The sequence below is a fragment of the Clinocottus analis genome, unplaced genomic scaffold, assembly GCF_023055335.1.
Source record: "Clinocottus analis isolate CAN_PGR_092001 unplaced genomic scaffold, fCliAna1.0.p SCAF_4, whole genome shotgun sequence".
NCBI lineage: Eukaryota > Metazoa > Chordata > Actinopteri > Perciformes > Cottidae > Clinocottus > Clinocottus analis.
The window spans coordinates 12862068-12883054 of NW_027176153.1; the positions used below are offsets into that span (position 1 = coordinate 12862068).

The 20987-nt window shown below is 40.7% G+C and overlaps 1 protein-coding gene across 10 annotated transcripts in view; it reads right to left on the bottom strand.

The window, feature by feature from the left end:
• ubr4 (ubiquitin protein ligase E3 component n-recognin 4) overlaps nt 1-20987 on the bottom strand; it is a 50274-nt gene that overhangs the window by 5481 nt on the left and 23806 nt on the right. For 6 of the 10 annotated variants that reach the window (XM_068597262.1, XM_068597269.1, XM_068597263.1 and 3 more), the window contains 52 exons: nt 20804-20986; nt 20262-20420; nt 19837-19989; nt 19452-19679; nt 19047-19204; nt 18744-18918; nt 17966-18167; nt 17656-17819; nt 16689-16905; nt 15985-16201; nt 15295-15327; nt 14959-15022; nt 14719-14853; nt 14049-14223; nt 13690-13821; nt 13327-13448; nt 12932-13043; nt 12575-12705; nt 12079-12256; nt 11469-11573; nt 10885-11022; nt 10480-10648; nt 10057-10261; nt 9866-9979; nt 9348-9581; nt 9112-9261; nt 8775-9002; nt 8593-8671; nt 8239-8481; nt 7911-8079; nt 7517-7661; nt 6959-7044; nt 6785-6872; nt 6331-6524; nt 5998-6237; nt 5755-5893; nt 5457-5582; nt 5076-5204; nt 4636-4985; nt 4375-4465; nt 4101-4185; nt 3625-3752; nt 3246-3375; nt 2959-3119; nt 2679-2788; nt 2152-2293; nt 1821-1902; nt 1448-1621; nt 1097-1218; nt 778-975; nt 527-607; nt 160-247 (listed from right to left, as the gene is read on the bottom strand). In XM_068597262.1, the coding sequence (XP_068453363.1) occupies nt 160-247; nt 527-607; nt 778-975; nt 1097-1218; nt 1448-1621; nt 1821-1902; nt 2152-2293; nt 2679-2788; nt 2959-3119; nt 3246-3375; nt 3625-3752; nt 4101-4185; nt 4375-4465; nt 4636-4985; nt 5076-5204; nt 5457-5582; nt 5755-5893; nt 5998-6237; nt 6331-6524; nt 6785-6872; nt 6959-7044; nt 7517-7661; nt 7911-8079; nt 8239-8481; nt 8593-8671; nt 8775-9002; nt 9112-9261; nt 9348-9581; nt 9866-9979; nt 10057-10261; nt 10480-10648; nt 10885-11022; nt 11469-11573; nt 12079-12256; nt 12575-12705; nt 12932-13043; nt 13327-13448; nt 13690-13821; nt 14049-14223; nt 14719-14853; nt 14959-15022; nt 15295-15327; nt 15985-16201; nt 16689-16905; nt 17656-17819; nt 17966-18167; nt 18744-18918; nt 19047-19204; nt 19452-19679; nt 19837-19989; nt 20262-20420; nt 20804-20986 (7861 nt within the window). The remainder of the gene's footprint in view (nt 1-159; nt 248-526; nt 608-777; nt 976-1096; nt 1219-1447; nt 1622-1820; nt 1903-2151; nt 2294-2678; nt 2789-2958; nt 3120-3245; nt 3376-3624; nt 3753-4100; nt 4186-4374; nt 4466-4635; nt 4986-5075; nt 5205-5456; nt 5583-5754; nt 5894-5997; nt 6238-6330; nt 6525-6784; nt 6873-6958; nt 7045-7516; nt 7662-7910; nt 8080-8238; nt 8482-8592; nt 8672-8774; nt 9003-9111; nt 9262-9347; nt 9582-9865; nt 9980-10056; nt 10262-10479; nt 10649-10884; nt 11023-11468; nt 11574-12078; nt 12257-12574; nt 12706-12931; nt 13044-13326; nt 13449-13689; nt 13822-14048; nt 14224-14718; nt 14854-14958; nt 15023-15294; nt 15328-15984; nt 16202-16688; nt 16906-17655; nt 17820-17965; nt 18168-18743; nt 18919-19046; nt 19205-19451; nt 19680-19836; nt 19990-20261; nt 20421-20803; nt 20987) is intronic. The other 4 variants (XM_068597270.1, XM_068597268.1, XM_068597264.1 and 1 more) reach the window with 3 other exon arrangements.

The following is a 20987-nucleotide window of genomic DNA, read 5'->3' on the forward strand; positions in this document are numbered from 1 at the left end:
CAGGAGACATTAAGTATTACATGTTTTTCCAGCACCTTTTTAAGAAGGTCTTGAATACAGACACAATAGCAGGTCCTTGAGACTACTAGCTAACACACAGGTAAAACAGCATTAATATATGCAATATCTCGGACAAAAATACTGTTGATTAAATCTAACCTGTGGTTGAGTCCAGTGACTCTATGAACTCCTCAGTGGCATCTCCCAGCAGACCTCTCATGCGATAGATGATTCTCATTGGCTCACCCTTGGAGAAAAAAGCCGACCAGATCCATGACTAAGAGTAATGGCCTCATCACACAGCTATTTAGAGAGCTGGAAGTTTGAGCATATTTAGCTTCTGTATTGGGATGCATTTCAAAAGGGAAATGTGACCACTAAAAAGGCGACAGGTTTGATTTTTTTTTTTTTAATCACCATGATGAGTCAAACATTTGAAAATCATAACAGACTCTAAATATGTTTTAACTTCAATTCAAAATGCTCTTAATCAAACATTCACTGTCAAAGTCATGAAGACTCTTACCTCATTTGTCGGACACCAGACCTTCTTGTAGACTTCAGCCACTGACAGATCCAAGCTGATGATTTTGTTGTTTACCAGAAGCTGAGGAAAACAGAAGCATTAAAAAAAAAAATGTCTCGCAACAAGTCAGCTTTTAGATTTCAATAAGAAACTATTAGAAATGTGATAAAAGCTAAAACAGGTTAAATATGTAGTGGGTGGAAGTTTAATAAAATAATACATTTTTAAAGTGACTAAAAAGCACATTTTACCTCCATGCCACTGTCATCTTCAAGAAGGGCCACCAGGTCACAATCTTGGCAGATTTTGTTCTTGATGTCCCTCATTAGAGGGCCAATGCCGGGCTCGTTGCTGCTGTAAGGGTTTCCTGGCATGCGTCCCTGCAGGAAGTCCTCCTGCTGAGGATCCTTTTCCAAGGTGACAAAGAACTCTGTCACCTCGTTCTCCTCCTGAACACAAAGGATGAAACAAAAGCGCCAGATGAAGACAGATCCCTGGCTTCATGACATTAAAGAGCATTATTCTGAAAGACTTTTCTAATTGAAATGCTTCGGTGTAAAGGAAACTCACAGGATAGATGATGCTGCACAGTCTCTCAAAAATGAATACAGGTGTCCTGTAGTCATCCAGGTTGTACCGTTTTGCAGTCTCTATGCACACCGCCATGAAGGCCTTGGTTTCAGACTCAGTACCTACGAAGAGCAGAACAAGATTTACAATGCGGATGTTTGTAAATGCGTAAAAAATATACAATGACCGTTGCTGAATTATCTCATTCAAAATTTGTCGAAAACAGATGAATAATTTCTATTGGAATATGAACGCATTCGTGAAAGACCAATTCAAATTAATTGTGAATGGAGCCACAGTTTGTGACATGGCTTGATGAGTGTGTCTGTTGAACTTGAAATCGGTACCGACCTGTTGTCATGTCCTCCAGCATCTCCAGCAGCATGTCCTGAGTCTCATCGATGAGCTTCGTGCGCTGCACCACCAGTTTCCTCAGACACAAGTATCCGTTCAGCACTGTGCCAACCAACCTACTTTTGAAATGCCGCTTAATGGACTCCACCTCCACAAACGAAGAGAGCAATCCTGCAGTGGCACCGAAAACATACAAATCATTAAATATTCTAGGAAAGGCAAATACATTAAAAAAAAATAATAATCAGCATGAAGTTTATTTACAGTATATATAAACACTTTTCATTCATTTGAATTGCATTGGAAATGTCATTTAAACCCGTCAGTACTTTGTAATATCTAATTTCATGTTCAACTAAAACAGACATACCAGTCAAGCTCTTGAGGGCATAGCCTTGTTGCAAGTCTGTGCTCAGTGTCGCTTCCTCCAGAGACAGCAGGTTAGCTATTTCCTGAACATAAAATGAAATGGACAATTATAATTTAGACATATGAATACTGCTACTCTTATATTTATTAACAATACAGATAAGAAACATTTGATGTAATTTAATTAAATTGATGTAATAAAGTACAACAAGCATTTATAAAGCACTACAGGTACATTTTTCATATATTTAAGGAAATCAGTTTACCATACACATAATGCTATGTTTAATCTCAATATAAATTCAAATTGTTTTGAACTTTCGGGCAATTACCTTGGTGATCAGGTTCCCGATGTAGGGCAGGACTCCGCGGGCTGCTAGGTAAACCTTCCAGTGTGTTGGCTTGATCAACTTCTGGTACAGACCCAGGTACTCCACCGCACACTCTCCAGCAACACTCAATTCATCCAGATAACTGACAGAGACACAGACACACAAGGTGAGTCATTTTACAACAAAATGCTTGAACCTACTTTGAGTTTCCACACCACATTTTCCCTTTCTTGATATTAGTAGTAGTAGTAATTTAACAGTTTTCCTACTTCAGGAGACATTTGTTAACCCTTAAAAAGGCTACGGACCATTTGATTTGTCTAACAGCAAAATTAACTTCACAACAAATTCTTTAACATGTTTCCATTATTGGTAACCTACAGTACATGCACTAACAAAGTATACCAACTAACCTTAAGTAAAGGGGACATTTTTACCGTAAACTCATGACAATTTATTAACTTTCCTTATTCTGCATAATGTGAAGTTGTTTTTGTACTTTCTGGTGTTCTGTTTGAGGCTCATACCTGGTGAGCAGGTCCAGGACTTGTTGCTTGCGGCTGGGGATCGTGGTGAGGGCCTCCACAATAGTGCATGCGGCCTGTCTGGCTGCCTGAGTGGCAGGTGTGAAAAGGACCTGCAACAAATACAACTTCAGTCTAAAATATTCACAATTTTAAAATGATTATAGAATTCTAATTAGATTTTAAACTAAATATATGTATAACTTCTGACATCAATAATAACAACAACATGCAGAACACTAACTGTACTTGCAACAAAACATTATCAAAAAAAGAAATGTACCTGTCGCAGCCAGTTGTTGTGGCTCAGTTTGAGCAAGCGAGGGAAGAGGCCTTCACCTTTTCTGGACCTCATGAACTGCTTCCACTTCCAAGCATACTTCTCCAACAGGTACTGCCTTCGCAACTCAGTTTTCCCCTGAGGCTTTGACGCATTTTCCTGACCTGTGGTTATCAGAAAAACTTAAGTGAGATGTTGATTATCACCGCTTTACAATGTTTCACTACAAAACAATAAGAGAACCATCTTGCTACACTGATAGTGTATATTTGTTAAGACAAAGTGCTTACATCTTGCTGGGAGACATTTTTTCCAGGCCTCATAAGATGCTTTGGGGTCCTTCTTGAGCCAGAGTTGGGCCTGGGCATGGATTTCATTACTGTAGGGCCTGACTGTGGTAAGGGACTCAATAGCTGCATCCTATGAACAAAAGAAAACATATACTGTTGTGTTAGGGAACATAATACAAACAAATAGTAACTGACCGACACAACATGTGTAATTCTTACATTTTCAAAGCTGGTGTATTTTAAATTGAATATAGGATGTATAAATAGTCAGTTTTTCGTCTCGGTTACAGTTTGCACTGTTGTCGCTCGTCACCCTTCTCAAACGGCCAAAGGAAAACCAGGACAGAGCATTAGCTGACCGGTAGTTAACGTATATTACCTTGTTCTTTTTGCTAGTGGCAGCAGGGGGCTTGATCAGCTTTTGCAGGATTCTCAGGCACATGAGAGTGATGTTCTCCACCACGACGGGTGTCTTTATATTGACCGACATGAGGAACAGGCTAAGGGCTAACGGGACAAAAATACAATGCAATTAGATAAAACGCTAACTATGACCATATGTCATACTATGTCATAACGACTGCCGATTGTTAATTCCAAGTGTAATTCAAGAAACATCCGAGAATCAGGGCAGAGTGTAGGCTGGTACAGGATGTGTTGTGATGCACCATATTGTTTGACCAATGTCATACACAGAATTGCAACAATACACACAAGTAAGGGACGTAAGGCCAAAGACAGGAATCTGAAAAAGTCAATCAGACTGCGGCATAAGAAGCTCCTCATGAAACTAATCCCCACAGGCTGATACTCTGAAACTGTTGGGAGTGGATGAGTTAAGGAAATCAGGCTTACCACAACGCAATCGTAACTCCCAGCATCCTCCCTCTTTTGAAATAGAGTCTGTCAGCAGGAGCATTTCATACTGCAGATTACTAACCTGTTGAAAACCCAAAGACATGTTCACATCAAAATGTGAAATGTTCCAACAAAGTCAAACTAGTAAATCCAAGAGCTTTAATGTTCAAATAAATACATTAAAAAAAAAAAAAACATCTTTCAATGACAGAATCACAATGCTTCTTTTACAATATCTTCCGATTCCAGTAGGACAAATAAGAGGACATACCAGGTCAGGATTGGCCCAGTGGCCTTTGAGGGCGGCTGACACCTTGGCAATAATGAGGTCATTCATCTGTTGAGTAGCATCTGGATGATCTCTGAAGCAAGATAATATGAGACAGAGTGACATTTAATACCCTGTATACATACAGTTTAATGAAACACGCAAATAATTAACATAGATTCCAACAACTTAGTGAGCATCAGAACCTAAAGTTGACTTTTACTCAACTCTTCTACTTAACCACAAGATGGGGGAGGTACAAACCTGGTGAGGAGACAGACCAACTGGCGCACCTCCTCTCTCATGGCTGCTGTACCTCGCCGCAGGTTATACTCAAACAGTTCACGGATGAGACCCTGGAGGACCAGAATCTGCCGGAGAGCTGGGTTAGTGGCCAGTGCGCGAAGCAGTGTGATACAGTGACCTGTGACAGCCGAGGCACAGCCATAGCACTTGTTTGAGGAGGTGTGTCCGCAGCCCAGCACGGAGAGAGCGCGGTACTGACTGGCGGTGAAGGTGGGCTGGTGGGTGCTGCTGCTGCGGGACGACTTGGTGGCAGCCTCTCTCTGCTGCAGATCATACTCCAGGAGCTCTTTTCGTGATGCAAGCACTTTCTGTAACAGTAGGAAAGGCCGGGGTTATGTGTGAGCAGGGAAAGAAAAACTAATGCAGTTACCAAGAAAATGTACTCTTTTCCCTCTTACTTGTATGATCTTGGACAGTTCATCAAATGACGTCTTGCAGTCTCCACTGTACTCTTGAGCCAACTGCTGAATGTATCGGTTCACATTAGCAGAGGACGTACCAAGTCCTGCACCTGCTCCAGTGTCATCCTGAGAATGACACAGAAAAAGAAAACATTATAACACAAAAAACATGTTTCACTTACCATTTTGACCAATAATAATAATAATAATAATAATAATAATAATAATAGGAAAAAAATATGTATGATAGATCAGTAAACACTGTGCACTGCATACATTTAAAATAACAGCAAATATGGTCAAAGAGGCCTCCTTCACATTAGGCATGCCTCAATTTTAACTTGTAATAAATACTGTTCAGGCGCTCTTGCGTCTAACCTGTGGTTTCTCTGGTGCAGCCTCATTGACTTTTGACAGGAGGCTCTCCAACTGGGGCCGGTGGCCCATCAGCTGGTGGTAGACCCGGTCAGCTTTGTCCAGCAGGGTGTTGATATTGGTCACAGCCTGCAGCAACAGAATACATTAAAAATTAAAAGATGCAGAGTGAAGAATAGCACATAGTGATGCAGATCTACTTCCTCAGCAAAAAATGGGGATAGAACTTAAGGTTTTGCTATGCAAGCTAATTTTTATAAACAGCAACCCCCTTCCTAGTCACACAATGGTGTCTGTTTACCTTTTTCCTGTCCTCCTCATTCTCAATGGGATCCACAGCACAGCAAGGTTTGGCATAGAGCATAAAGTCAAATCTGGCATATTTGCAGAAACCGCAGGCATTGCACAGGAAGGGGTCTTTTTCATCGTAGTTGATAGACCTAATAGATAAACACCAATTTAAAATACAATTGAACTCCAAGACTCCAATCAATTCCACACTTTCCTCAATTTTTCAGACCGGCAGAGGAAACCTGCTGCTTACCTGCACTTGTGGCACTGATACACGTTCTCACCGCAGTTGCCACACACCCCAGGGTTGGCTGGCACAGAGGCACTGCAGCGTGGGCACTGAAGTGTCTCAGTGGAGGCTTGGTAGTTCTCGTAAAAATCGGAGAACTCGATCATCAGGTTGGATGCGACGATGGGTAAAGGAAGGTCGATCTTCACCTCGGTTTGTCCTGGGGTTAGCTGAACTTTCTTAGCTTTGTGCCAACGAGCAGGCCTAAAAACAAAATTAAGTTGAAAGCTTTTACTTCTTACAGTCAAGTGAGAGTTAAACTGCGGAACGTGGCTACTAACTAAACTATGAACGTACTTGTTCTTCAGCTCCACAATAGCCTGTACAGTCCTGTTGTTGTAGTAGAGGTTGATGGTGCGGACCATTTTGGTGCGTTTGAGGTCACCAATTTTCACTGTGACTTTGCTGATGGTGTGGCTGCCAATGAGCTTGACAACCTGCTGTGTTGTGGTGTAACGGGTGTCCACTTTGATCGATGAAAGTTTTATATTCTGGAGGACACACACAAGACAGTGTTTAAAACAATAGCAGACTGTTACAAAGCCCGGTCTTACAAAGGCCCTGTGGCAAGTATATGTGACTTGTTCTTGTTCCGTCTGCATATTTGTAATTCGCCACAGATTCTAACTAATGTAAAAGCCATTCAATCTTACAAATTTGTAAAACTCGCACTGGAATCGTATAAACTAAACACGTTGTGTACTTTATGGCTAGAGGTTGTGTCCATTTAGTGAAGTTGTGTTGCATATACCGAGAAGGGAACCTCTGGATTGTTGCACACCAAGCAGGGGTCACTCTCCAGGAAAAATCCATCAAACTCCACTAAACCAGACAGAGTGCTGCAGAAGAAAACATAAAATCATTGTATGTAATCTACCAGAAATTGCATTCTCCTTGCGACAAGATAGCATGTGTGTAGACCTACTTGTAGATGTTCGAGTTGGGGTGGTTTGTCAGGATATGGTTCTGTAACCTCAGGATTTCCACAGCTTTCTGGGAATACTCCTTCAGCTGTAAGAAAAAATAAACATTTAAAACTTATTTTAACACTTTGCAGCATTTTCATTGCTATAACTATATTTTTTTTTAACTATGACTTAGATATCCAGGGTAAGAACTCTGAGCGATACATAATGAAGTCAGTCTAACTCTTAACCACAAGATCATTATCATGAAAAGTTTTGACAGTACTGTGAAAATAATATTGTATTTGAAGCAAGATAGTCCAGCTACATAAAAGCCTAGCCAAAAAATATTCTGTCAAATGTAGAAAACTATTATTGGGACAAATAGGAAGAGACTACGCAGCCAGGCATAGAATCAAATCCCACATCAGGCTCACAAATGTTGGACAAAATAACAAAACACCAAGAGATACAGTGCCAAAGTCAGATTTTATGATCCAAACTCATGACATTAACTTCACTAAAAAAAAAAAGAAGAAAAATAGTACAGCCATATCTTGTGATTGCTTCAAACATACCTTTTTCTCTGTCTGAGGGGTTTTGAGTGAGAAGTATCCAAGAAGGTCGACAAACTGGGCAGCTTTGCGGCCATACGCAGGTAGCTCAGGCCAGATGGCCCAAGTCAGTTCCAGAAGCAGCTCCTGCTGAGATTTACTGGAGTTCCTACAGAGAGATTCACATGTCAAGGGTGGATTTTTTTTTACCATTTAGTAATATATTTATGCTTTTTTTAATTTATTTTTTTACATGGGTGCTACAACTTAAATGTTCATTCAAATTAGTCTAAAATATGGTTGAGTCAGTCTAAATGTAAAAGGGAGCATTTAAAGAGGCTGTTTAGGCTCACTTTGGGTTTTAATTTGGGATTACATTTTTCTATTTATTTCTCAAAGTGTTAGATATCTATCGTACCTGTAAATATGAAGTGCCAAGCAGTGGGCTTGCCAGCGCACAGCAGATGAGTTTGACTCCAGCAGGAAGCAACGCAAAAACTGGATCAGTGTCTCCTTGTCTGCAAACTTATTAAGCTGACTGACCAAAGCCATACACAGCTGATCCTCTTGGCTGCCAACTCCGTCACCTGTGGACAAACACATGAAGACACAAGCACTTACTATACATTTTTAATATCCAAATATACTGTGCAGGTTCATTAGGTGGTCAAGAATATTCCAGCTTTTAATGTGTGATGAACAAGAATAACTAGAATATAGTTTGTGAAAGTGTGTTGTTGCCTCACTCTCTTTGTCTTTCTCTTTGTCCTCTTTTTTGCTCTTTTTACTGGAGGACTTGCTCTGAGAGGACTGAGAACCTCCTGCCTGTCCAGCACTACTGGAGCCTCCTCCCGAGAATGACGAAGAGGATGAAGATGAGTTAGCCAGCACCTTACTGCCACACAGGGCACAGGAGAGCAGTTGCAAAAGTACTGGGGAAACTCCCTCATCCACGAGGAAGCTGACTTGGAGCAGGAAGTACAACACAGCTGGACAGAAAAGAGAAATAGATAAGAAGAGGGAAAAGAGAAACTATGTAGAATCTACAAGTAAACCATAAAGGTTGGTTTCCAGTCAAAGGATGATCTGAAACAACTTACAGTCATCCTTCATGCAGAACTTCTGCCAGTTGATCGTCCTCTGAGTGGCAATTTCAGCACAAGCTTTCAGATGTTCCATCTGCACCAAGAGAAGTAAGTTACACTCAAGCACAGAAAGTAAAAAAAGAAAGAAGTCAATCCTCTGTATGAGTAGACGTCATGACTGTTTAGAGGACACTCACCAGATTGATGAGCGTGTCATACTGTAGAGCTGAGCCAGATGTGGCAGTGACCACACCAGCCCGGAGGAAGATGCCCTGCTCCTCCAGGAGCTTCTTGATGCTGCGCACATGAGAGTCAAGTGTGTGCAGATCCCGCAGCTGACGATATTTTTCCTTTGAGCCGCAAATAAACAGCAGCAGCTTTCTGACCTGTCTCCTGACGAATGGTGTCTGTTGAATCATCAGATACTGAGGAGAAAAGGGAGACAGAATTAGAGGTTGTATCTGTGTCTTTAGTGTAGACAGAGGTTAAAAAGGAAAATCAAATAAATAATACACTCAATTCATGAACCCTTACCTCAGACAGATAATAGAACCAGGAATGGTCAAACACTGGAGGTGGGATACGTGGGTTGGTGTCAGCAATCTTCTTGATTTGATACGGCAGCCTGAGCACCATTTCAGTCAACAGCTGGGAGTAGGCTTCAAACACATCAGCAGCGTGTCCCTGACGGTAGGAGCAACAGTCAGCTCACATTAAAAGTCATGGCACAAAAATTACTTCCTCAAGTTTTACGGATAAAGATCTGGTACCTTGACATATTGGCGCAGGAAGAAAGGGCTCATGTCTGGAGGAGAGGCGGCTGTGTGTGGGCGGAGGAGCTGGCTGGTGGTCGCAGGCTCTTCTTCACCCTGTTGGCTCTTCCAGAACTCCAGGAGCGATTTGAGCACGTGAAGACAGTAGTCAATTGCACCGAGGCTGAGCAAGGCCGTTGCTGTGGCGTTGGAAATAAGCGAGGAAGACTGGAAGAGAGAAAGAGCGTGCACCTACCATGTAGTACAATATACAAGCAACTTAGTTTTGACCAATCATGAAGAAGTTGTTCATTTAGAAATTCAGTCACATTGAAAATTATACATGGGGCACAGAAGTACCTTCTGTGGGTACTTTGAGGTGGCCTTGAACTAACATTAGTGTTCTACTTGTGTTAAGTTTGAACACATTTGAATAAGGTGCCTCCCACATTTCTTTATGTACTTACTGTATTTCAATAGACATTTAAGTAATAAAAATCAGTAAGAACTTCATTGAGAAAAAAAAGGGAATGTACCTCAGAAGAGGATTTGGAGCCGGACTTGGTTCGAGACATGAAGACGCTAAGCAGTCTCATGATGACCAGGTGAACTTCATTAATGGAGCTACGCTCATTCTTCTTAGAAACGTCCTGCACAGAAAATAAGATGGATTAAGTAAAACAAAAGACACACCAAGTCAGATTCATCACAAGGAGACTCTGGTTACCTTCTTGTGCATGCAAAGCTCAGCAATGAGCTGTGACAGTAGGTCATCCAAGGCACCCTTATCCTTTTCATCCTCGCCATCAAGGTCAGAGGTTAACATGAGGATAACTTGCATGTAAGGGATGGCTTGGACTCCACCAACATTATGGAGCTGAGAAAGGTGCTGAAGAAGGCGCTCCAGTAGCATTAGACGAACCATGTGTAGCCTAAAAAACACACACAAAAAAAATTACTTTTGCAGCTGAGAAGACTATATGTTTTTTTGGTTTTGATGAAAGACTGCTTCCAAAAAAGAAATTGTATTTGGTGGCCTTGGATGGAAGAGAGCTAGAGTCTTTACGGACAAACATTTGTTGTCAGCAGAGCTTAAACTTCAGCCTATCAACTTGATATAAACTCATTCTTTGCATTCAGGATTTCTGACCTGTTGCTTATGTGGATATCTCCCTCGGTCTCTCCTTCTCCCTCTGAGCCCTCGCCTTCCTGCTGGGCTGTGGTGGTGCTGATAGCTCCAGTGCTGGAGCTCACACTGCCTGGACCCGCAGGGTGGCCCTCCACTGTTGTGTCCCCATATGCACTACTGCGTCCTGACACTGTACACACACACATTCATGAACAACTGTAACTAAGCACAATGGTAACATGGTAATATATGATAGTGTTAAGGTTTTTTTTTTTATTTAAATGAAAAAGCCATATGTGCTTCTTAATTTTAAATGTAGGTATTTAAAGAGTAACATCATGGGTTATTATAAGCTTATAACTTGAATAAATATTTCAATATCAAAACAATAGTATCTCTATTTGATTGTGTTCAGAAATCACTCACCACTGTGCTCCCCTGCTACAGAGTCGATGGCAGAGCCTCCACTCTCTGAGCCCACACTGCCGCCATGCTCAGCTGGGGAGGTCCGCAGTGTGGAGCCGTCTGTAGCAGCTGTGCTGCCCTCATCATCTGATGCCGGGGCTGAAATGACAGCAATAGCTGGAAGTGTTAATATACCGCAGTCATCTGGCCGGGATAAACAATTATAGTTTGAATTGTGCACCAACAATGTGCAAAGCATGCGTTACATTCAATGCTCTTAATGTTTTTTTGTTTTTTTTATACATAGAACCTATTAGGGGCAATACTTCCTACTACGAGTCATAACATGAGGATAAACAGCTGTTTGGATTTGAAAATACTGAACTAATACAACAAGATGTGCCACAGATTTGATCATAAGCCTAAAAGATGAAATCTTATCAATGGTCACGAAACACACTGACTATTTGGGAAAATGTCATGAATTTCTTTTCTTTCTTTTTTCGAGATTTTAAATATTACAAACCACTGTGACCTTGCAGATATAAAAACCTAGCTTCCTGCTGATCACACACTGTCAAAGAGTTGTGTTTTTTTTTTTTTACCTGACGCGGTGGTGTCTGATAGGGTGCCAGCATCCAGTGAAGAGGAGCTTGGGGCCTGGCCAGACAGGCCAAGGCTTTGAAGGCCAAGGGCACTGCTGCTACTGCCTAAAAATGTGAAAGAAATATGTACTACATTATATACTACTTTAGCAGCACAAAAATATTGATCTCCTAGAGTGATGCTTCACCTGATAAAGATTCTGTCAACCATTTAAGGTAAACAATGACCTAATGTCAAAGTTAGTTAATATAGAGGGGGAAACATTACTTTGCAGAGTAGAAAATTCAGGTAATTCATACTCATGACAATAAGGTTAACTAATGTCCCAAACAGTGTTTTTTATTCAGTTGGAGAAAGGTTTTAATACCTGCAAGTGTCAATTTTGTGACAAGTGTTAGAATTGGTGTTAATTGTGTTAGTGGTATTAACTTTCACAATCCGTAACAACTGTTCAGTGCTTCACTGTTGTCCTTAAGCCACATTTTAAGGTTCAAATAAGGTTTCTGAATAGTTAACAAGTATTTCATCACAGATAGGGAGAATGTTTAAATGTCATGTGGGACCCCCGAGCTTGGTTACCACAGAATGATTTATTTTCCGGCAACGTACCTTGTTGATCCTGCTGAAGGCTGAGAGCAATGGCTAGCTCGACCATAGTTTCATCATCTGCATCAGGAGGGATGTCCAGCATGGGGGGGAACCCTTCGGCTCCAGCCAGCAGAGCCTCCAGAGGAGACGGATTTCCATTGTTGAGATTCTCTGACGTCTCTAGGACCATGGACTCCGACTGAAGAGACGTAAAAACAAAAAAAGTGTTATTTATTTCTTGAACATGCATCTTTTCTAACACAATCAGTGGATATCCGATTTCCCTTTGTGGGGCGAGTTTATGAACAAGTTATACTTTGTAGAAGAAAACCATTCGATCATGTTAAATATCACTGATGGCTGAACACAACCGTGATGTGACATACAGTCAGTCAATAATTACTGTATTACAGTTTGTGTTATTGAGAAATCAAGCTAAACCATAACCAAACCATGCGTATCATCTGGTTCATCATCAACGAAAAGCAGGATCATTCAGATCAGGTGGTTTGCTTACCACCATCTCAAAGTCGCCATGGTCCACTTCACTCTGCTCCTGACTCTCCCGTCTCCCCTCTTCTCCTCCAGTCAACACTGATGACTGCATTTTGTCGTCTGCATCGTCGTCATCATCATCATCCTTGTCTCCTGATAAACGAAATCAACCAACAAGTTTTACGGAACCGAATCAACTTGTGTCATGGGAGTCTCAGAGGTTTTCATTATTTGTTAATACATTCACTTTGTTTTAAGTACACAAATCATGCATATAATGTGTATGCTGAAACATACACATTCTCATACACATTTTAATACCTAAATAATGTACAGCAAATAAACAAAGGTTTTGTATGAAAAGCTTGTTAAAACTTACCCATAGGCGTGTTGGAGCGTGGGGGAGATGGAAGGGTCACATGTCGCCGTTTGTTTCTTGGTCGCAGCACTCTGATCAGAGCCTGCTTACACGCAAAGCTCACAGATGTGTCCTAAAATCAAATCCAGAACGGTTACTCAAAGACAGCCTGTTTTTAGTGCTTTTAAATATGGTATTCCATGTAACAGTTACTATCCTAACTGCAAATCCTGATTATAAAAAATCTTGCACAAACAACTGTATACATCAGATAGTAATTAAAATATTACGATGAAAACAGTCAAATGTGTTTAAATCCCAAATTATTTGTCGGCCATTGTGATTTCATATCTCAAGATTTACAGACAGACATACAATTGAAAATTCTGAATGATCAATATAAATACTATACTTACTGGGCACAGTAACATTTGCATGTAGATTTTGGAGGCGACATTGATGTAATCCAGTTCACATGTGCAGTATGCATGGATGATATCAATCAAGGCATTCACTGTTGCTTCCACATGAGTTAGGCCTTAGAGGAACAGAACAACATTCACATGCTCAAAGCCTTGTTTTAAATCAGGTGGACAGTACCAAAGTCAAATTACTTATAAACCATATATATTATGAATACAAATGTAAATGTTATATATAATATTAAAATCTGAGTCAACAACTTGTAATTTTCAAGATCACATTAGTCATTTAGATTATCTATATATTTCTTAGTCATTGGACTTGTAAAAGATTGGAGTCTCAATGTTTGAACTTACCAGGCAGGCAAGCAGGAGCCAGAAAGGCATTCTTTGGTTTCAGGGCATGGAGCTTCCAGAAGTTATTCATCAGCTGTGTAATGAAATTAGAGCTTTCCCCGTCCACTTGTTTCTGCCCATCGTCTGTCATTTCTTGGTTAAGAAGAGAAGAACAAGAATGAGTTTTAATTGAAACCTTTAAGTTATTTAGTTCATTCAAGCTAGCCGTTGCGGCTGTTGAGGAGAACATCAAGACATTAGCCGTTAATCATAAACTCATGACAGCAGAAAGAGCTAATATGTAATCGTAAAAATACTTTACACAAATTGCTATTCCCTAGCTTTGAACAACATTCAGCACCAGCAGAATAGCCTCTTACCAGAGTCATGGTGTAATGACTTTGTTTCTGTGAAATGCACAAGGTTGTTGGGTCTCATGATGGCAATGGAGCGGGCCGTGATCACAAGTCTCTGGAAGACATCAGGGTCGAGGTCCCTCCCCTCACGGCTGCTGCTATTTAGACACTGCACTGCGTTACTCAGAAGGGACTGGTCCTGATGAGAGGGAGGCAGTGTTTGTATGTGTTGTATTCTTCATAAGATAGTAATATAGAAGATGCGCACAACATTTAACACCCAAAAGGTACTTGAGTGCCTAGAATTCACTTTCTAATATTATTCTGACTTCTGAGGACTTTGAAATGTATTCATTTAGTAGATTAACTGTTGATAAATGGTAAACCAGCACTAACTTTTTCTGCACTGCTGACACACTTTTCCTTAAAAAATGTCTAACAATCATGTTGGCTTACTTTCTTAATAAAGGCCATGGAGAACTTCATTTTGCCTGGCTAACCAATTACTCTGTCACATTTCATCTCTTACTGATAGTAATTTGTACTGATTAATGTATTTCACTAAATTGTTGGGGCTAATGATGATCAAAGTATTAATAATACAGTATACAACAGGTTGGACACACTTCTACACCATGTGCAAGAAAGATGCTATGATATTTGTCTAGTCTGACACATTGGATTGTTTATTTACTTTGTGGGTGTGGTAGGCAGTTCTACTGGTGTGCAGGCTGGCAAGAAGTCCCTTGGTCTGCTGCTGCACACCTGCAGGGGTCGGCATGGACAGGAGTAGTGTGGCCAACTCCAGTGCTGCAACCTTATTCTTCTCCTGAAAGACAGTGAAAGACATGCAATCAACAATGTTTCCAAAAAATGAGCAAATTTAACACAGCGCGTCATTACTTTTAAAAGAAAAATATCTTCATCAGTTTACCTTTTCACTGGAGGAACCTACTGCAAAGCAGCTTTCCAAAGCCTCAAGGGAGCTGACTACCAACCTGAAATTAAGAAAGAAGATTAACACGACTCCTACTGCAGATTTTGCCTTAAGTCAGTTAATTAAACAGAAAAAAGCAACTCTGAACCTGTTGCAGTCTGTGCTGATCTAAATGCCAAAACAACGTTGAATGTTGTCAGAAAAAAACAATGTTTTGTTGTTGTACAAGTGTGGAGATGGTGCATGGTATGTTCACAGTCTCAGGCATGGACACACAAACTAGCACACATGCACAATGCCATACAAACAAGCAGAGAAAAGGCAGTTACTAACCGGTCCAAGGTTGATAAGGACTCAGTTTCACAACTTTATATTGTATTTTTGGGAGCAAAAGAAAAAGAACAAAAAAAAAGTGTGAGGATCACAGAAAGAAACAAGTGAAATTAAATGATTCATTGAACAAAAAAGAAGCATGCAAGAAAAGATGACGTCACGATAGCCATGCACTAAATATTAAGAGAACCCAACCTCCATTGTTAAAACTACATAGAAGACTCATGAAGGATAAAGATATGCTAGAAGTGGGCCATATGGATACAATCTATCACACCACAGTATTTAAATATGTATATTTACATCATCTATTAGTATTGTGATAAATTCATGGAAAACCAACAGAGAAACCGTTTATAGATCAAATAACCACAGGAATGTTTTGGCTAATCCAACAAAATAATACCTGTATTTATCGCACCTGAACAAAAATCACACACAATCCAATGTTATAATGAACAATGCTGTCTTTTGATTTGCCCATTATTATTAAAAAGGTATGACAAAATTGGACGCTGTTGATAAAAGATAGTTGAACATAAAATTTACAAATTAGAGCATTCAAAAGTCAAAGAGATGGTAACGCTATCTCATCAGATCACAAGTGTGGTGAACTGGAATACATGTGATTGAGAAGTGTAAAAGCCAACTTGCGCTGACCTTGTAAAACCCTAAGTGCAAAACTCATACCTCTCAAGCACAGTGCCATTGGTGGTGGTTGGGGTGGCGATGTCTCCATCAGAGGTGCCATTGCCCTGGTTGAGGTTGGGACTGCAGACATTGTTAACAGAGGCGGAGGAGAAGTCCTCTGGAGGATCCTCAGGCCAGCCAAACTGCTCCTTGGTTTTACCGTAAATCTTGATTGAGTCAAGCATGGTGACTCCAGCTGGGTCAACAGATGCTCCAACTTTAAGAGCAGGAAGATAAAGCTAAAATCAGAAAATGGTTTCTAAACAGTCTGCAGTGAATTCAATGTGATCCAAGTTAAAGAAACGGCTCAGAGCAAAATAAATATTCTTACATTGACCATGTCTGCTTGGAGGTTAGCTATTGCAATAAACGCATACGGTTATAATTATCTAGTTTTGCAATCTTGAAGGAACAGCACTATAATACTATGGGGCGTTTTTTACAAATTAATTGATTGTAAATAAATTATAAATGCATTTCAGATGCCACAAAATATCTGCCAAGAATAAAGAATTGTGACACAAAAACCTTTAAATTTGGAATTCACAGTATGACGAGCCAGTAGTGTTACTTTTTTGTCAAATCTCGTAACTTTAAGAAGTAAAATAAATGAAACGATATGTATTAATAAGTTATACGAATGAATAGTGGTGAGGTTATCTGAAACAAGTAGATGTTAGATCACTGCCCATTCTTGCTCTTACTAAAGATGGACAGCTTCTTGTCCGCCTGCAGGGCCTCCTCTCTGATGAAGGGAAAGTCAAACCACCGGGCTCTTGTCAGGTTTATCTGCATGGTGCGGCCAAAGACCTCCACATATGAAGGAGCCCTCTCGATGGCTTGGGTGCCCACCTGCACCCGCATGCCCGTCATTACCATTGAGCTGTTATTGTTGACCGCTTCCACAGTGAATCCCCCAGGCTAGGAGAAAACAACCAGAATCACAACATTTGTTGTGGTTTACGCAATTTATCTTATAGTAAAACGGTACAGCTACAGTGTAAACAGTATATATGGCCTCAAACTGTATTAGTAAAAAAAAAGCTCCTTTGTACGCAGGTTCACCCATTTTTTATTTAGTTTGGATGCATATTAATGAAACTGTCACAGCACGTACAATTGCACAGCGTTGCGCAAAAGATACTGAAGTATCAACATAGTATAGAACGTGTACATTAACATGTACCTGTACTTGTATAGCGCTTTTCTAGTCTTCTGACCACTCAAAGCGCTTTAACACGACTTGTCATCATTCACCCACAAATAGGAGGGGCTAAGGTTCCACCTGTCCATCAGGAGTAGTCAACATTCATATACACATTGATACACAGCTGCCCAAAGACACATCAACATAGACAAGAAGAGCCAGGGATCGAACCGCCGATCTTCCAATTAAAGGACGACCCTGCTCACCACTGAGCTACACATGTATACACATATACAGTACTTTTGAACTTCTACTACAATACATATTCAAGAGAACCCATTTAACGCCAGTGAATACAAATATTAAGCCAGCAGTTATGTTCGTATAATCCTTTAACCACTCCTATTTATTGTTTGCTTTTACAGGAAAAAGTGATATACAAACAATGACAATATTCCTTTTTAACATAAAAAAAGCCCAGCAGTGTCTTTTCTAAAAGAATTATTCTATTAAACTGTCCTTACCTTTGTGTTGGCCACATACATCCCAGTGGAGTTGAGCCGGTGTTTGATCTGCTGTCCATTGTAGACCTGCAGCAAGTCATTGCCACAAAACTCCACCTCTGTCAGCTGCTGGTTGTGTTCAAAGAAGTCCACTGGGAAAGTCACCTGGCTGGAGGTCCGAGTGGCTGAAAATAAAATCCTTGCATTACAATATGAACATTTTTCCAGACACACAGGGCAGTGTAAGGTAACATTTTCTGGCAAACACAATCCTTTTTCCGTTTGTCAACTTCATTTTCTGGTGATGAAAAAATAATTGCACTGTACTTACTAGTGGCAGCAGCTTTGCGCTTGCGGACTGGCTTCATGATACTAATGCCACAGCTTGGCTGCAGTGAGGGCTGGAGCCAGTAAGAGGTGTTGTCCACATTGGCCATGTAGATTCGCAGGCTTCCATCCTCACAGAGAAGAATCATGGTCGTACGCTGCTGCTCATTGCTGGCAGTGTGTCGGATAGCTACCATATCTTGAATCTGGTGAAAAGATTATTAGAATTAATGTTAACTGTAAGAAATGGTTATAAATCAAAATAAAGAAAAGCTTTCTATACAGATCTGTTTATACTTCTATATGTATACAGACTTGCTTGCGGATAGCGGATACATTGATTTGTGCACTACAATCAGTGGTCTGCATATGCAGATGAGTTCTACGCAAGCACTCGAAAACCTGATGGGAACCACTTCTGCAACCATCTTTGTCTGAATTACTGATCAAAACTGAAAATGGTTGCTGCTACTTGACAATGAGACACAGGAAGGGGAATACAGTCCATTAGCACAAGTGATGACAAGCACATGCTTTTTAGCACACTTTAAGTTTATGCTCTTCTTACCATTGTCCATTTAATACTGGTCTTTCAGTTGCTAATTACGCATTTAAAGTGTGTCCCAGTTAATTTTCTATTGCAGTGGTTGTGAATTATATCAACTGACAGAAAGTAAACATGCACCCAAGCATAAAAATGCAATTATGTCTACATGTCGCTGTTTCTGATAGAAGAGGAGAGCGAGTGCCTCTTCCACATCAGTAGAGTAAGTGGCCCTTACCTTAGCTTTTGCTGGCAGAGTTTTAATCTCTTGGATGAGGAAGGTGTCTGGCTTGATCATGATGACAAGCGGTATGCCAGTTGTCTGCTGCACGCAGCACACCAAGCCTGGGTGGTTCATGACCTCAGACCACTGGCACAGGGCAGGTGATATCTTACTGCTGCTGCCATTAGACCTAAAGAAGGCGGGAGGATGAAAGCGATGGAGACAGTTAGCTCATCCAGGTTCTCATTATATTTGAAAGACCCAGTGCCGTGGTAGATGCAAGTGAAGAAACCATATATGGTGTGGAAGAAGTGTTACCCTTTGACATTGATGGTGAAGAGTCTCTGCACTTCGGTGGTGCTGCGGCTTACTGTGGCAGCAAAGGACTTTCCCTGGCTGTAGCTGAAGAAAAGCATCTGAAGCACGTGGGAGTAATAGACGGACACACCACCGCCGGCTACCTGCCCGTTGCTATCCTGGAATCACACAGAAAGAATTTCTCTCAATATTGCTTTCTGACATTCAACATTTTCAAGAAACCTCACACACTGATTTGAAGTTGTGTGGTAACATGTAATCAACCAAATGTTCCAAAATATGAGAGCAGGAATGCACCGTAGGGCTTGCAAATGTGTAAATATTTTTAACAGACTATCATACATTTTACGACGTAGTACATTTTTAGGGGACTAATTCCACCGAATAAGAATACGTACTGCTTACCTTTAGGTCTTCGTGGCTTATCTCCAATACATTGGTGACGTAAAAAGGGCCATGTTGGGCACTGCTGGATTCGTCCATGAGCTGGGTGTACATGTAACCTGCTGAAGACATGATGACTATGATGTTCTTGCCCTCCTCATTGAACAGGAAGGTAGCATCGCGGATCTTGGAACTTGGTAGTAGGAAGTAGTACATGGGACTCAAAGCATCCACTGACAAGTCATAAATCTGTTTGGCAAGGGAGACAAAAAAAGTATTATAGGATGTGCAAATAAAAGTCACATGTTTAGCTCTTATGAGTGTCTTCAAATCACATAGGTCAATACATTAGTTAGTGGTACGTACAGACTATCTATTCTATAATCTATTCTATCCTAATACATACTTTGACAAAGTCAGCAGTGATGATTGCAAGTTCAGTTTGTGAGCCTGGTAACCAAATAGCTTTGATGATGAAGTTGCCTGTCGCCAGTTGAGGGTGCAACACCAGATGGTCCGACACTGAGCCTGTGCTGCTGAAAGTTAGTACATGGCAGTCCTTGGGGAAACAAAATAAAAAAATTAAACGACAGTGACATAACAGTCAAATACCAAATTCCTCAATAGCAGCAATTCTTAAAAAAGTACTTCTAACGGTACTTGGCTAACATTAGCATGAACAGCTACTCAATTCAACAATGATAATGATTGAGGGTAACTTGGTTGTGGTCTTCTCTCAAAAGCAAAAAGCCTACATTGTTATCTCTATGGGATTAGAAAACATACACAAAACAGAACAATCTTAAATTAAGAATAAGCTGGCTTGCTGACCTTGAGGCCACACACAGCCAGGTAATCTTCATTACAGGGGTTGCCTGTGAGACTGAGGACAGTGAAAGGGACTGGAGCGGAGGCCAGCCGGGTCAGCGTTAGCTTCCTCTTGCTCGAGTCGGCCTGTTTCAGGAGAGTGGACAACTGCAGAACTGTTATCTGTGAAGAGGGGGAAAGAGAAACTGGTCATCTGGTGTTCAAACAAAAAAGGAAATACAAACTGGTGATAAATAAAAGGGCAATTATTTCTAACGTGAAAAAAAAAATGGAAATAAACTACACTAAATGTATTATTTACAATTAATTATAATCTATTCAATGACAACAACAGTCTTTATTGTATAGAATGAAATTATTAAAAGGTCAATGCCTGCCTTCATTTTAAAAGTATTTGCAACCGTCCAGCATTATCAAAAGTTCAGCTTGGATAGTGGTAAATTCAATTGTGGATTTCAAAGCAAGTTTTAAAGAAAATTGTCCACTTTTTGTTATTGTACAATAATAATATTACACCATTCAGATTACTGGTTGATGAAGGATACCTTTCCCTTTTCATGGCTGACTGCAAGGTGCTGGCGGCGCCCATGGGGGGACGAGAGGACACACATGGCAACACGACGCAAGACATGTGCACTAATGAGTTGGCGTATAGTTTGTCCCTGGTCCCCACTGTAGTTCATCCTCACATTCTCAAAAGCCCCTTCCTGAGAGCCGAGCGTGGGCACC